We start from the raw sequence: 15218 nt of genomic DNA, 5'->3' as shown, positions 1-15218 counted from the left end.
ACTTTGCTTGACGTTGGTAGTTGGGAAAAACTATCTATTTTCAGCCACCATCCTAAAAGTACTAGCATGCCATGCTAACTTGGAACTTACGCTCTACATTCACACCGAACAACTGACGACGACGTATAGATAATATTGTTACTTTATTCTTGATACCCTGAAAGCCCACCGCAAGATGTCGTATCCTGTCTACCTCATCGTCTCTGGCGGTCTCCCCCGCAACCACCACGCCATCTTTGTCGAGACCAATGAATCCGGCGAAAAGACTGGCCATTTATTCCAGGTTACAGGAAATATACAGAACGGCATGTCCTTCGAGCAGAGACCCGAAAACGAACCTGAAAGCTCAGCCTCGTTCATTAGCAAGCGAGGGATTGGCACTGTTACGCATGCCAGTTACAGTCGAATCCAGAGTATATGCGAAAGTATTCCGCCTCCCAAAAAGCAGTTCGAAGGCGCAAAGAGGCTATCTCCCCTGGAGCCAATTCGTCGATGTCAAGAATGGACTGGTGAAGCCATAAATGCGTTGAGAGATGCTCAAGTTTTGCAGTGAGCGGACCTCTGGCTACGCTACTGGGATAAGATTATAGCGCAGTCTATCAAAGTTCGATTAAAGAAGTAGCTGTGCATTCGGAAATCTATCCTATCTTCGTTATATTACAGGACAGCCCTTCAGAAAGTCCTGTTGCTCCCGTGTTGCTCTCCTAGGATCAGTCAATGTCCTTATCTCGATTGCCAGCAACGTCGCATCGCCTTAACATCGCCATATCGATAACTAGCCCTAACCCAAAGGATGCTGGTCCGGTTTCTTCTCGCTGCGCAGTCTATCAAGCACTGTCAGCACGGTTGGACTTGGTGAATTCCCACGGCTTTATGGAATGAAGGCGTTGTGATATGCGGTTCCCAACCAGGTTAGCGTATGCTTATTTAATAGGCTAAATATGAAGTATAAAATACGCGTGCTAACCTAACCTAGAACCTCATACATAGTATAGTACATATCAAAATTACCTTCCCGCGGCGGAGAAACTTTGCATTGGCACAACTAACGAGCTCTTGTCGACAAGAGGATAACTCCGTATGATTTTAAGCGGAACCACCTCGAGAAATGCAAGGTCTATGGCCTTTATATGACTCCCTCGGAAAGGCGTCTTGCAACAAACTATGGATACACGGCAGCGAAATGGAGTTTGAAGGGTTTCTCGTTGCAGTTCCCAATACCTCCAGAGCAAGAGTTCTTCCAGATTGGCCTGACCCTTCTGTGTACAGCAGTGAAAATGGCGATCCAGTGGTCAGTGGGCAATTTGCTATCTAAGATGTGTCCCAGCCTGGGATATCCTGGCCGATCATCGTATGGTGATTGAGATTAATGCAAAAACGCGAGGACTCAATTGCATGGAAGGCATCAAAATAGCCTATGCTTTTATATTCCACACTCATATCTGATACGAGGATGGACGGTTAATCACGCATATTTTAATGTTGCTTTGGCCTGGAGTAAATTTCCCTAAGAACTTCCCAAGATTCTCGAAAGCCGGGCCTCTTACATATCAGAATATTCTGCTATATATACTATATACCCAACCACCATGACCCAAGCCATATCTTTGTCGTAACCTGAACCACTTTGATTTTACATCATGGCCCTTTTCAAGGTGATTTTGACGGCATTTGCTGCCTTATCAGCTGTCGATGCTGCAAGGCTTCTTAGCTCCCCGAATGATAAGGATGTTGTCCCAAACTCCTACCTTGTGGTTATGAAAGACTCTGTCACATCTGCTGAATTTGATTCCCATGTGACGTGGGCTACCGACCTTCACGGTGAGAGTGTTAGCAGGCGAGGTGCTGACGGCCTAAACGGTTTCAAATATTCATACAAGATCAACGGATGGCATGCGTACAGCGGATCTTTCCATCAGGAAACTCTTGATGAGATCCTTAATAACGACAAGGTGAGCGAAGCTCGAAACCTAATCGAGAAGCACTATCGAGGTATATTAACCGGACGCATGGCATAGGTCGACTTCGTTGAGCATGATCGCTATGTTTACATCAGCGGTTTTGTCACCCAAAAGGATGCACCGTCCTGGGGACTTGGAAGAGTCTCTCATCGCCATAACGGCACCCGTGATTATGTGTACGATGAAAGGGCAGGAAAGGGTATCACTTTCTATGGAGTTGACACCGGGATTGATATCCACCACCCCGACTTCGGTGGCCGTGCCGTCTGGGGTACCAATGTTGTCAACGGTACTAAAGACAATGATCGCCAGGGCCATGGAACGCACACCGCAGCCACTGCTACCGGAACTAAATACGGTCTTGCTAAGAATGCAAACGTAGTTGCTGTGAAGGCTCTTAATGACTATGGTGCTGGGCTATGGAGTAACATCATGAAAGCTCTCGAGTGGTGTGTTGAAGACGCCACCAAGAAGAATATCATCGGAAAGGCTGTCTTGAATTTGTCTATCAGTGGTGGAAAAGTGGTAGCAGCCAACCAGGCAGTCACTAAGACCGCAAAGGCCGGAATATTTGTTTCCGTCGCAGCTGGTAATGACAACGTACGTCAGCCCTCCACATTCACATTTTATCACATTCTAACGCCCACATAGCAAGATGCTACCAACAAGAGTCCCGCTTCCGCTGAAGGGGTGTGCTGTGCTGCCGCTACCACCATCAGGGACGATAAGGCAAAGTTCTCTAACTACGGATCAGTTGGTAATTCTCCCTTTACCACCATTTACGATTCTTGGATCTTTATCTAATCATTAATATAGTGAAAATTTATGCTCCCGGCCAAGGAATCACCTCCGCTACCCCTAACAACTCCACCGGGGTCATGTCGGGAACCTCCATGGCTGCTCCACATGTTGGCGGTGTTGGTGCTACACTCATGGCTTCCAAGGGCATTGCTCCGGCTGATCTCTGTGCGGAGCTTATCAAGGTGGCTTCTGGTCCCGTGCAGAACCCAGGTAGCAGCACCACCAACAAGCTTCTCTACAACGGCAGCGGTCAGTAGACAATTATTCCAACACGTCAGTGTTTGACTATTTCAAGGCTTCTACGAATTATGAGTACTTGTATTATGCTTCATTCACAGGATCATATAGCTCTATATAGTACTAGTTACTGCCAGTATCTATAGATACTCAATATTCTTATGGCTAGCAACTTTCTCTCTCTCTCTTCCTCGTCGCAAGTTTTTCTACACCTAACCTCCCTTAACTACGCTTAAGTACAAGGCGCAGGTTAGAGTTTGTTATAACTTGCCCACCAGATAATCTGGTTATACAGAGGCCTCCCGTATATAACTAGTGGTTATTTAGCAACTTGGCGGGGTGCAGGTTAAGCTTAAGGTTAGCCAACGGTTCCCGCATGCTTATATAATGGGGCAAAGTGTCGGGACTTTAGGCCATGACTAATCCAACAAAGAGCCTCCGCCGGAGTTTAGAACTTGTCTTCTTGATGGCAAACACCTAGAATACAGACTCCATCCCTTGACTCTTTTGATGCTTTCTTCTGAAGCCCGCTACGTTTACTAGTCCTGCCAGGTAACCCACCCTCATCCCACATGTCTGTGTCCAGAGAATTTCGGGGCATAGACCCGCCTGCTGGTGTCAAGCTCCCAACGACTGCCGAGATCATCGCCGTTTGCACAAAACGAGGGCGTCGAACTCTTAGGGGTCTTGCCTATCCGTCCGATGATAGGCCCGTGTGTTGGATCAAGTATGGCAATGGAGTTACGTGGAATGAAGTTCATGCTCTAGCCCTGGCTCGGCAAGAGCTCCTGCGACTACGGTCTCCTGTTGCTGTTCCAGCGGTTTACCACGCCTTTGAGGCCGACTATGTCACCTATATTGTTATGGAGTATATTCATGGTAGGACTGGAACCCAGATACTCGAGTCCACTTCTGTCCCAGCGGAGAGAGAGGCGGTATACCGACACATGGCTGCGGGCGTACAGGAGTTGCTGCGCATTCCCATTCCCCCAAAGGCTCCCCCGTCTGCCTTTGATAATGGAGTTTTTAGTCATATCATGTTCCTGGATCTGGAGGCCCCTCGGCGCTACCAAAACACTGATCAGCTCGAGCAGCATCTCAATGTGGTACGTATTACTCAATATCCTTAACGTATATCTGCTCCTAGGTATTTCAAAACATCATACTCATAGATATGTGTAGTTTTTGGAAAAAGCAAGATCTAAACTGCGATTGAAAGGGCTCTCTAACGAACCCATGGTCTTCTGCTTTTCGGATATCCATCCTGGAAACTTCATTATCAGCGACGACGGACGTGTCACCATTATTGACTTCTCTGAAACAAGCATACTCCCGTGCAGCTTCGCTAAATATGCGATAATCAGCTCGTGGCACAATCCCGAGTACAACATTGCGCCCTGGATAGATATACCAGGCGACGAGGGAGTTGAAAACACATACGCACTCTTTGAGGCCAGCCGCAAGTTGGTTATGCGTTGGAGCTCCTTTTGTGATATAGGCGCCCGAATACCCGGCGCTAAACCTCGACCCGTCATTATTCTACATGCCTGGAGTGCGCGTGGACCGGGAACAGTTTCCTTTGCCAGACCCTGTTTCTGAATATTCCCAATGAAAGAACTTGTAAATGGGTTCTATTATAACCGTGTCTACCGCGCTACAACTTGTGGTTGCAATGAATCGACCAGCGGCTATCCAGACATCTCCACTGGGATTTCAAAATATACACACTCAGCCACCCGTTGCGTGGATATACCAATATATATGCTCAGCAAGCAGTGATTCTTAGCCGGAGACTGTGCTTGAAAGAGCATTATTAGGCAGTCACCTACCAAGTGTACAGGCTGTCCAGTTGGAGGTTGAGAGACGAAAATATCGCCACCCACGCAGAGGCCATCGCGTTTGCCTCCTATACGACAGTGAGCTTTCCGATCAGGGCCAAAGAACAGCTTCCAGAGAATGGAGGCTATATGTTCAATTAGAAAAAAAGGCATTGCCATGCTAGTGACTTCAACTAGTCATGTCAAGGATGGTGAACGGGCAATCCTCGTCATCGATGTCAATCATGGACGCCTTGCAACAGCAAGATTCACTCCTGAGTATTTGAAGCAGTGGCTCATTTACTAGGAAGAGCTTGTACTGCTCAGCATCAAAATATCCTTTGTTGCCTGGCGACCCAGAGTAACACTTAGTCAGCAGAGCTGAGCAGGCGGGGCTATAAAATACAAGCTGTAATTGATCGTCTCGGCAGGCGGTAATTTTCAACAAAACTGCTTGCTCCCGTTTGCTACCAGTCGCCAATAGTATCTGCTGGTGACATATATATCTGGCCAGCTTGTGTATGGTCCTGTAAGTGCATTAAAAATTACAGTGACATGAAAGTAGGTGGTGGTGGGGGATATAAATATGAGGCCTCGTCTTCTACTCCGTCCTGCACGATAAATCCGAGAAACAAGGGAAGAAGCTCCACGCATGAACGAACGCTGCTAGCAATACGCTAAACTCTGGGAAGTTCCGCTACCGACATACAAAGCAAAGTTAAGGCTTTAAACTTAGAATATCTATAAGCACCACACGAAGTGAGTTTTCTTTTCATGCTCTTATCCTCCTCCTTCAGCTTCTGACTGGATATCTTCCGCATCTGCCAGTTCGGCTAACCGCTTTTACATCGGCTTAGGTGAACGGCGTACCCTATGGCGACTCCAGGCAGGCCTGCTGCCAGGCGGTGGATGGGCAAGCCTCACAAAAAGGGCCCGGAAAAAGAAGAAAATAAAAAATACAACAGGCCGGAGAAGGGGGAAGCTAAAAACAAGCTCTGTCGATTCATCGAACATGGAAAAAAATGTCCTTATGGTGATAAGTGCACTTATTCCCACGATATATCAAATTCCAGCAAAGAGCAAACCAAGGAAAACTCAGATTCTCCAACAGGAAGAAGAGAGAGAGAGAACTATAATTCATGGAAGAAAATCATCAAGAATCCTCCAATAACGAATGATATCGCTACTATCAAACGCCTATGGACTGGTGCCCTCGACATCTTAGATGGGTTTGATCGAAACTGGAAACAAATGCTTCCACGAGACCTGGAATCTGATGACTACTATGGCCGCGAACATATTCAAACTCTTTTGAGTATGAGATCTCATGGTAGTGGATATCAAACCTTCGTTGATCTCTCGCAACCTTTCCTTTCAGTTATCACACATCCTGCTATTCTAGACTGTTTATCTGTTGATACAGCTGTTGGAGGGCTGTATAACTTCATCAGCGGGGCCAATGGCCAAAGAGCAGTGGAATTCTTTCTTCGCCTTTGCAATAATCTCGAGATGGCTTACGGCGACTCTACAGTATCGAAAACCACCACTGAAACTACACTTATTGCTATGGGAATTGCATTGCGTGAGCTCCTGAAGAGAGAGCAACGAGCTATCTACCACGATGACATACCAAAATTGGTTGATTCTTTGGAAAAAGTTGCAGCAGTCCTTGAGTTTGACGCAAAGTCTTCTGGGGTTCAGGTTGGCATTACTGAGCTTCGAGCTCGAATTGGACGGGCTACTGGTCTTCTAAAAGACAAGGAGACCGAGGTCCTCACGGTTGATGGAGTTTCTACCACCGTTAAATCATCATATCCACGACCTATCATCATACCAGGCACACGCCATGATAATGACAATGCCGATATAACAAAGATCAAGATCTTTCCAACAGAAGAAGAGATCCGCAGTGACCAGCCAGACTATTTACCAACGACTGATCGCGATCAGCCTCACTTCATCACAAATGCCGCAGAGCGTCACATAGATACATTATTCCGCCTTCTTCGGCATGACACTTTTGGAGAATTAAAAGGAGCTCTTGGGATATTGATACATGCTATCGGTGATGATACGTCATTGCTTAAGAACTGGAAGCTCCCACTTGGGGATATGCGAGCATACGCATACCCCAATGCCCATATCCGCTATGTCACCTTTAAACAAAAAGAAGGCATCGAAGCCCAAGTCTCATTCAGCCAGCTTCCTGTTCTTCGAGGGAAGTCTGCATCTAATAGATGTAAGTGGTGGGAAGACTCAAAACGCCTTGAAGAAGGTATTCTTCTGTGTTTTGTCACTATTATCTCTGGCAGGCCTTCCATCTTGTTCCTTACAGTGAGTAAGAAAGATACAGATCCCAATGCAGCTTTCAACTTAGGATCACACGAATACATTTCAACAATCAACACCAAGCTGGCCACTCGCAACCAGGCAAATTTTGGGTTATTAACTGAATTAAGCTGCCGGGGTATAAACGGAATTCTGATTGAATTTCCAGGAATAATACCTGCTACATTCATGCCTATTTTGAAAACCCTCCAGGACTTGCAACGTTCTAGTTATCTACCGTTCCAACAGTGGATTTTACCCGAAATTGCTACAACCTCAGGAGGACCAGCACTTATTCCCCCGCCACTTTATGCTCGTGGTCGAGGCTATTCTTTTCCACTGGATTCTATTCTCACTAGGGAGAGTGACCGATTTTCCTTCAGCCCTGATTCTTCGCCTGGTGATAGTGCCGTTATTCGTGAGCTTGAAACTCGGACCACGCTTGACCACGGCCAGTGTCAAGCACTCGCGGCGGCTTTGACGCGCGAGTATGCTTTTATACAAGGTCCACCGGGTACGGGTAAATCGTTTATTGGTATCCGTCTTATGAGGGTTCTTTTGGCCTGTAAGAAGAAATCCAAATTAGGACCTGTAGTAGTCGTGTAAGCTGCTAATCTTATTGCTCAAGGGATAATGGCTAACTTTTCGCTAGATGCTACACGAATCATGCCTTGGATCAGTTTCTCGAGGAACTTGTACAAGCCGGCGTAGAGAAGATCATCCGGATTGGAGGCCAGAGCAAGTCAAAGGTTCTGGAGGGTAAAAACCTTCGTATTGTGTCACAGAGCGAAGGGAAGACGAAGACCGAACGGTATCTAGCTGCCAAAACGTATGGGGCTCTTAGGAACAACGAGCCCAATATTACAAAACTACTCGCCTCCTTACGTCCTATGCAGAAGAGACGCAACTGGAACCACCTCAAGAATCATATCAAAGAGCGATACCCACGTATATTTTCACAATTTTCCCAGTATGATGAGGATGGTTACGAGACTATGGGTAAAGACCCATTTGACATCTGGGGCAAGGGTTCAACACCACAACAGTTTAGGGAAAGATTCTCATCAGACGAGGATACCATTATCCGCGAAAGCCTGATCCGTGCTAACACCGAGAGCATCTTCAATCTGGCGGTTCGTGAAAGGCAGCTCTTAATTGAATTTTGGATGCAAGAGCTTCACGAAATCAATACCGATCAATTGTTTGAGCTTGTGGATGATTCCCATAAGCATTACGAACACTTAGGCGGAATACACGACGAGGTTGACAGAAGAGTTCTCGAGACTGCGGATGTTATTGGCGTCACCACAACGGGGCTTGCCAAAAGAATTTCGGTTCTTCGGCATATACGAAGCAAAGTGGTTATCTGTGAAGAAGCCGGAGAGGTCATGGAACCCCATATGATATCAGCCTTACTGCCCAGTGTCGAGCATTTCATCCAAATAGGCGATCACCAACAACTACGCCCACAGATCAACAATTATGGACTATCGCTTGAAAGCAAGCAAGGAGGACTGTACCAGCTTGACCGGAGCCAGTTTGAACGACTCTCGGTTGGGGAGCCCGGACGAACTCCATTCCCAGTAGCACAATTAGACACACAAAGACGTATGCGCCCTGAAATATCTACTTTGATCCGGGAGACCCTCTACCCTCGCCTTATTGACCATCCATCTACAAAAACCTTTCCTGATGTCGTCGGTATGCGACATAATGTTTTCTGGCTAGATCATGAGAATATGGAAAATTCTGCAGGTACAGATCGGCACCAAAAGTCACATAGTAACGATTGGGAAGTGGACATGACACATTCTCTCGTTCGTCATATTGTTCGGCAAGGCGTCTATAACAGCAGAGATATTGCAGTTTTAACGCCGTATACAGGACAATTGCAAAAACTAAGAACAAAACTGCGGAACGATTTTGAAATTGTGCTAAGTGATCGGGACCAAGAGACACTAGCGAAGGATGGGTTCGACGAAGACTCCCCGTTAGAAGAAGATCTGAGAGATGTTACGAAAAGACAGATAAGACCACTTACGAAGAAGAAACTTAGCGAGTTCCTTCGTATAGCAACCGTTGACAACTTTCAAGGAGAGGAAAGTAAAATCATAATCATCTCACTAGTACGAAGCAATAAGGAGAAAAAAGTAGGATTTCTCAGAACGACAAATCGCATCAACGTCCTTCTCAGCCGTGCTCAACATGGCATGTATTTGATCGGGAATGCCGACACTTACTCGAACATACCAATGTGGGCTCATGTCCTTGGATTACTTGAAGCCAGCCATTCGGTTGGAAAGGAGATTGGACTCTGCTGCTCTCGACATATGGATACAGTTATGCGAGTCTCCGAGCCTCTAGACTTTGAGAAATTCAGTCCGGAAGGTGGATGCCAATTGCCTTGCGATAGGCGTTTGACCACCTGTGGCCATAAATGTTTAGCCCGATGTCACTCGGACAGCATGCACGAAGTGTTTAAATGTCCACAGCCTTGTCAGCGACTGCATTCTCCATGCAATCATAGCTGTCAAAAGCAAACTTGTGGGGAGGATTGTGGACTCTGCATGATAAAGATCGACAATGTACTTCTTCCGTGCAATCACACTAAAGATGCAGTTCCTTGCTACCGACTGCGGGACATTAATAGCATCGTTTGCAGTGTCCGTGTCCAGAAGCAAGTCCCAGGATGCAATCATATTGTTGAAGTTCCCTGCTCTCGGGATGTGTCATCCTCAACTTTCCAGTGTCCGACAAAGTGTGAGGAATCCTTGTCTTGTGGCCACCGCTGCCCCGGGACTTGTAGCAAATGCTACAAGAAAGAGAAACACCAGGAGTGTACCAACATCTGTGGAAGACGCTTCGGAGCCTGCAACCATACGTGTCCCAGGACATGTCATAACGGTACTGATTGTGGGCCGTGCTTGTCACCATGTGAAGTAAGTCTATCTTTTTTGTGCGTGACATTTAAGTCCAATGCTAACAGGTATAGGTTAAATGCTCTCATTCTCAATGCCCACTACGCTGCCATGAACCCTGTGCGCCCTGTATAGAGAGCTGCACCTGGTCCTGTGAGCATAAAGGAGGCTGTGGAATGCCCTGTGCTGCACCATGCAACCGCCTTCCATGCAACAAACGTTGCTCTAAAACTCTTTCGTGCGGACACCAATGTCCAGGAATTTGTGGTGAAGAATGTGCAGAAGGCTATTGCCAGAAATGCTCCGCTAGACTTGACGCCAGAGTGGACTTCCTTGAGATGAAATCCTACGGGGAAATCGACGTTGACGAGAGCCCGATAGTTGTGCTTGGGTGTGGTCACTTTTTCACCGCAGAATCTCTGGATGGCCTTATGAGCATGGGCGAGGTTTATGAACTTGATGCAGAAGGGGAGTTTACTGGGCTCAAAGATATATCCACGGCTTTGGCACAATCTGTTCCTTTCTGCCCAGACTGCAAATGCTCGGTAAGACAATTTGCAACACAGAGATATAATAGGGTCGTCAATCGAGCCGTCATTGATGAGATGTCCAAACGGTTTCTCTCGAGTGGGAGAGACGGGCTCCGAGAGTTAGAGCGGCGGATTGACAAATTGCAAAAACGGCAACATAAAACTAGGGAGAAGGCTATGGAGCAAGCTACTGAATCTGACCGTCCTTTAACGCCAGCCCAAGCTTTATCTATCAACCAATCATTCCGTGAGGGAAATGAAGAAGCCAAAAAGCTCGTGAAAGCCGTTGTAGCATTTCAGAATGCTTTTGCCGACAAATGCCAGCCAGCGCAGAAACTCCACGAGGCGACGATTCATGCCGCAAGAAGAGTTACTGCTTCCGGGTTGTCGGTCGACATCCAATTAGCAAACCTGAATTTGTCTGATGAGGTAGCCCTGCCCCTTTCGCGTGACAGCCAGATTACTATGGGCGGCCTGATGGCGCAGATCAAGACGGAGTACCTCATCATTGACAATAAATTCATCATTTCCAAGGGATTGGGGTCGATTCCTATCGAACGCCCCGGCAAGTCTCCTGGTACACTTGCACCGCCATTTCTCGAAGTATGCAAGAAGTTCGCCGCGGAATGCGAAATCCAAAACCTCCCAAAGCTGGCCGTTGAAGCGTCTCTTTTCTATGCAAGCATCGCACGCTCATTCGAGTACCTCTGCCGATCTAGCAAAACAAACCTGGACGCAGCTGAAGCGTATATCGGCACGGCAAAGCAGATGCTGGAGAAGGCTCATGAGATCTGCCAACTCCGCTTCCACAACGCTGAGGGCTTGCGTGCCATTGTCGAAGAATCGATAGCCTCCATGAAGAAAGAATGGTATGAAGAAGTCACTTCTGCCGAGAAAGAAGCGATCAAGGCTGCGATGCTCAGCGGTCCCCGTGGTATTGCGACTCACTCCGGTCATTGGTATAACTGTGCGAACGGGCACCCTGTAAGTTGGCACCGCATCGAAATCGTGATAACGTGGCAGCTTCATCTTACTGACTCCTTTCTAGTTTGTCATCGGAGAGTGTGGCATGCCTATGGAGCTGGCCCGCTGCCCTGAATGCGGCGCATCTATCGGTGGACAACATCACACCGCAGTCAGTGGAGTGACTCGCGCAACAGAGATGGAGAATTAAACACTTAGCAGAGATAGTAGTTGGAACGCTGCCTCAGCCTATTAGCCATGGCCATCGAGAGCAACAAGCAGTCAGATGGTAGTGTAATATCCTGGGTACTCCTGTTATCATCGCCAGTACCCTCCAGATATATCAGGATAAAAATAATCTACAATATACTACTTATCGACTGCCACCTTGGTCTTTTCTAGCAGCTCTATGACAGAGGCAGGATGCGCGCGTACATAGAAGTATAATTGTAAAACCTCTCTTAGCACACTATGTTGAGTAACAATAGATCCTTATATTAGGAGACCTCTATACCTGGATCAGGAGGGCCTTCAGGTTCCGGGCAGTCTTCACAATGCCAGCCTCTCGTCGACTAACTTCAATATTATATATAATCACGACTTGAATAGTTAATACAATCACGACAACCACGACATTGCCTTGACCAAACAGCGGCAGACATGACAACTCCACTGCGACCTCTAGAGGTGTTCATATCCCAGGCTCAGCCAGGAGTCATCCTCGATCCTGATCAATCGAGCCGCCGGGAAGGCAAGCTCTCATGGCATCGAAAGAGCAGCATTCTCGACCAGAATCCGGAGAGCACCAGACTTCCCCCCTATAAACCCACATGTCTGCCTGGGTTAACAGCTCTTAAAGCGATTCTGTGGAAATGTACGCAAAGTGTCTTGAGTCTTTGGAGACAACCCTTCCCTGCGCGGTATTGCCCGGATAATGGGCGTCTTTTATTCAAGACAGCATACGGCTTACGGCTTATCGTCCATAATAACGGCGATACAGGCTGCACCACCATCGAGATTACCGCAGGCCAGAGCCCGAATCGTCGAGTGCGAGGAGGAATCGGCCAACTCTATCATTACCGGTTGGTCCCAGACTGGCAGACGTCGTTCCTCTGGTACGATACCCGTTGGCCTCATAATCCGCCTGGCGAGGCACATGTTGATGAAGAAACAATCGAGGAGCGATATCCTACGTTGGCACCCTTCTACTACTATGCATGGCAAACATCGTATGAGGACTCATTTACGGCCCAAGGTTGTGATAGAGGAAGTGGTCTAGATGTGTTCCCTGATGCTGCCTCCCGAGTAGGCTGGGAGGTCGGAGGCTTTCTTTTTCCCTGCTGGCTAGTCCTACAGGGTGATGTGGAACAGGTGAAATATGAAGTTGCTACAGGAACGTACTCGATCAGGAGGGAGAATTTGAGCAGTGTTGCGCAGACATTTCTCGCAGATGTAGATGCTCTACTCTGACTGGCTTATGAGAACTGCTCGTCAACTGCTCGAGCCGGTACATACGCAGCATCTGGGTCGTACGGCCAGCCCCTGGAAGCGTCTGCTAACTCCAGTAGTTTATTAAATCCTTTTAAATGCACCGCTATGCACCCATCTGCTATAAATTGCTACTAATAATACTTTCGATGGACGTAAATGAGGTATCTGCAACTCCTCCGGTGTATCATTGGGTTTCCTGGTGGAAACCCTTCCATCGATAGCTCACAACAAAAGCGTCTTTCGTCCCTTGCGGCTTTGGGGGTCGTTGGGGTAACCAGCCATTGCAGATGATTCTGAGAGACAATCAGTCAAGGTCTTCTTTGATCCGGCGCAAAAGACATACAGGTCTCCACCAGCAGCTTGAACCACTTCAGTTTCTCCCGTCTCTTCCTCCCATAGTCCCTTATCATATTCCCATTCCCACATGTCGTGACTGCCTCCAAATAGATGGTAGCACATGATGTAATTAAGTTCTTTTGGATCTCTAGACATTGCCTGTTCTCTCCAAAATCGTGACCGGTTCATCTTGATGTTGGGGTCCTTAAGCCGATAGGCAGGTATATATCCGGGATGGCTAGGTTGAAAATCACCATTCCGTGTTTCAGAGAGGAGAGCTTTAGTATACTATTGCTATGGATTAGGCTAAATTGAATACCATCGATGGGGAATATCTCACCTCGTTGTCCCTGGCTTCTTCTATCGATCCAGTGTTTGCTGCTGCTTTCAGTACAATATATCCACAATCCTGGATCGCATATAGCGCCGCGAGCTTTCCCGACGAGTTAGAAAGGTCTATCCAGGACTTCTCCGTCCCCTGAACCATCTCAACAGAGAGCGACATGTCGGACACTGGCTCTATGGTATGAAAGACCGTTGAGCATAGCGGCGGGGTATCGACAAGGGGAACGGATTGTTTGGCACGTGAACATCCACCCTGGCATCTTTGACAGAGAGACCAACATCAGCTATCAAGGCTGTAAACACGACGCACAACTCTCTCCTTTGAGATGGAATAAAATGTAAACGTACAGTTCTCATCAACTGCTAGGGAGCCGCTAGCTCACCAAATTCCCCGATCCGGTATAGCGAGTAAGCCGCCTGATGCTGTTATAAACGATCCATCTCGCCGCTTTAACTCGGTCACGCTCTCGCATTAATGTTCTCCCGACAGCCCGAGGCATCCGGCCATCATCCCGACTCTCTCGCTTTCTATCTGCTTTAAAGTAGAGAGCACCAGTTAAAGCAAACAACCAACTCCTATATCACTGTTACACCCTTCAAGGCGCGTTTATCATACTTGGCCATGCCCAAAACCACCTCTTCCTCACCGGCGGAGTCGGCTAGCGATGAGAAAGTAGTGTCGCCTTCTACGAGCTCCAACAGCCCTGACACGACTACAACCTCCAACACTACTGACACGACTAGCTCAAAACCTCGTCCAAAGATAGACCGCGACTACTTGAAGACGCTAGATAGCCAGTCGCTGACTACTTATTTTAAAGCTATGTCCGAGGAAGAAAGAGAAGAACTTTTTAGAACATCTAGCATACCACGTAAGTTACCTCTTATTACCTTAAAGATTTTAACTAATGTATTTTTATAGCTTACAAAGGTCCTTCTATACCATACGATGACGACGCTGATATTGCCTATGAGCAGGGGAAGCCGCTCCCAACCCCAGATTTCAGCAAACCGGTTAATACATGAGTATAGGACCGTCTCTTCTTCAAAGCTCTGTTTTAATGGGAGAATTTGTTTCAATGTTTTAACTCGTACAATATGTTGGAGTCGTCAAGTATTGAATGAGTGGGTTGAAACTACCGCCACCTTTAATGGCAAGGGAACTCCGGACACTAATCTTAACTGCCGTGAATCACTCCTTTGCTTTGGAGTGAGTGATGGCCGAAAGGAGCAATATGAACGCGTGGCTAGGTGTAATGGCAGTATGCCGGCAGCGATGGTACAGCATATGCCATTCGACCAAAAGATCATACACAGTGATGACGCTCGTCATCTCTGGTCGCTGCACTACTTATATGCTTTGATGTTGGAATGCCACTTGATGTACATGCTGCGTGGCATGACACTAGGGTTTTAGAGCGGCTATAGGATACTTAAAAAATTTAAAGTATTACTTCTAGAACTTAAAAACTCTGAGCAGAGAGCTCGTGA

The 15218-nt window shown here is 47.2% G+C and overlaps 7 protein-coding genes across 7 annotated transcripts; 6 read left to right on the top strand and 1 right to left on the bottom strand.

The window, feature by feature from the left end:
* Window positions 1-175: 175 nt before the first annotated feature.
* On the top strand, window positions 176-1074 carry MCYG_07962 (conserved hypothetical protein; the record flags this gene model as incomplete). Its single annotated transcript, XM_002842833.1, has 3 exons — window positions 176-525; window positions 780-855; window positions 991-1074. The coding sequence occupies 3 exons, from the start codon at window positions 176-178 to the stop codon at window positions 1072-1074; spliced, it is 510 nt and encodes a 169-aa protein (XP_002842879.1).
* Window positions 1075-1640: 566 nt separating this feature from the next.
* On the top strand, window positions 1641-3019 carry MCYG_07961 (pen c 1; the record flags this gene model as incomplete). The annotated part of the gene is made up of 4 exons (XM_002842832.1): window positions 1641-1952; window positions 2019-2561; window positions 2613-2718; window positions 2778-3019. 4 exons carry the CDS (start codon window positions 1641-1643, stop codon window positions 3017-3019), a joined length of 1203 nt encoding a protein of 400 aa, XP_002842878.1.
* Window positions 3020-3571: 552 nt separating this feature from the next.
* Window positions 3572-4611, top strand: MCYG_07960 (uncharacterized protein; the record flags this gene model as incomplete). The annotated part of the gene is made up of 3 exons (XM_002842831.1): window positions 3572-4105; window positions 4182-4466; window positions 4498-4611. 3 exons carry the CDS (start codon window positions 3572-3574, stop codon window positions 4609-4611), a joined length of 933 nt encoding a protein of 310 aa, XP_002842877.1.
* Window positions 4612-5689: 1078 nt separating this feature from the next.
* MCYG_07959 (Ab1-133) lies at window positions 5690-11766 on the top strand (the record flags this gene model as incomplete). The annotated part of the gene is made up of 6 exons (XM_002842830.1): window positions 5690-7055; window positions 7170-7746; window positions 7797-9620; window positions 9795-10083; window positions 10137-11576; window positions 11641-11766. 6 exons carry the CDS (start codon window positions 5690-5692, stop codon window positions 11764-11766), a joined length of 5622 nt encoding a protein of 1873 aa, XP_002842876.1.
* A 449-nt stretch (window positions 11767-12215) lies between these two features.
* On the top strand, window positions 12216-13025 carry MCYG_07958 (conserved hypothetical protein; the record flags this gene model as incomplete). Its single annotated transcript, XM_002842829.1, has 1 exon — window positions 12216-13025. The coding sequence occupies one exon, from the start codon at window positions 12216-12218 to the stop codon at window positions 13023-13025; it is 810 nt and encodes a 269-aa protein (XP_002842875.1).
* Window positions 13026-13230: 205 nt separating this feature from the next.
* On the bottom strand, window positions 13231-13887 carry MCYG_07957 (conserved hypothetical protein; the record flags this gene model as incomplete). Its single annotated transcript, XM_002842828.1, has 3 exons — window positions 13231-13339; window positions 13390-13670; window positions 13723-13887. 3 exons carry the CDS (start codon window positions 13885-13887, stop codon window positions 13231-13233), a joined length of 555 nt encoding a protein of 184 aa, XP_002842874.1.
* Window positions 13888-14349: 462 nt separating this feature from the next.
* Window positions 14350-14753, top strand: MCYG_07956 (uncharacterized protein; the record flags this gene model as incomplete). Its single annotated transcript, XM_002842827.1, has 2 exons — window positions 14350-14599; window positions 14650-14753. The coding sequence occupies 2 exons, from the start codon at window positions 14350-14352 to the stop codon at window positions 14751-14753; spliced, it is 354 nt and encodes a 117-aa protein (XP_002842873.1).
* Window positions 14754-15218: the final 465 nt, after the last annotated feature.

Source organism: Microsporum canis, genomic scaffold (genome assembly GCF_000151145.1).
Source record: "Microsporum canis CBS 113480 supercont1.8 genomic scaffold, whole genome shotgun sequence".
Classification (NCBI taxonomy): Eukaryota; Fungi; Ascomycota; class Eurotiomycetes; order Onygenales; family Arthrodermataceae; genus Microsporum; species Microsporum canis.
Note: the sequence above shows the minus strand (reverse complement) of the source record. Positions and strands in the feature narration are given on the sequence as shown.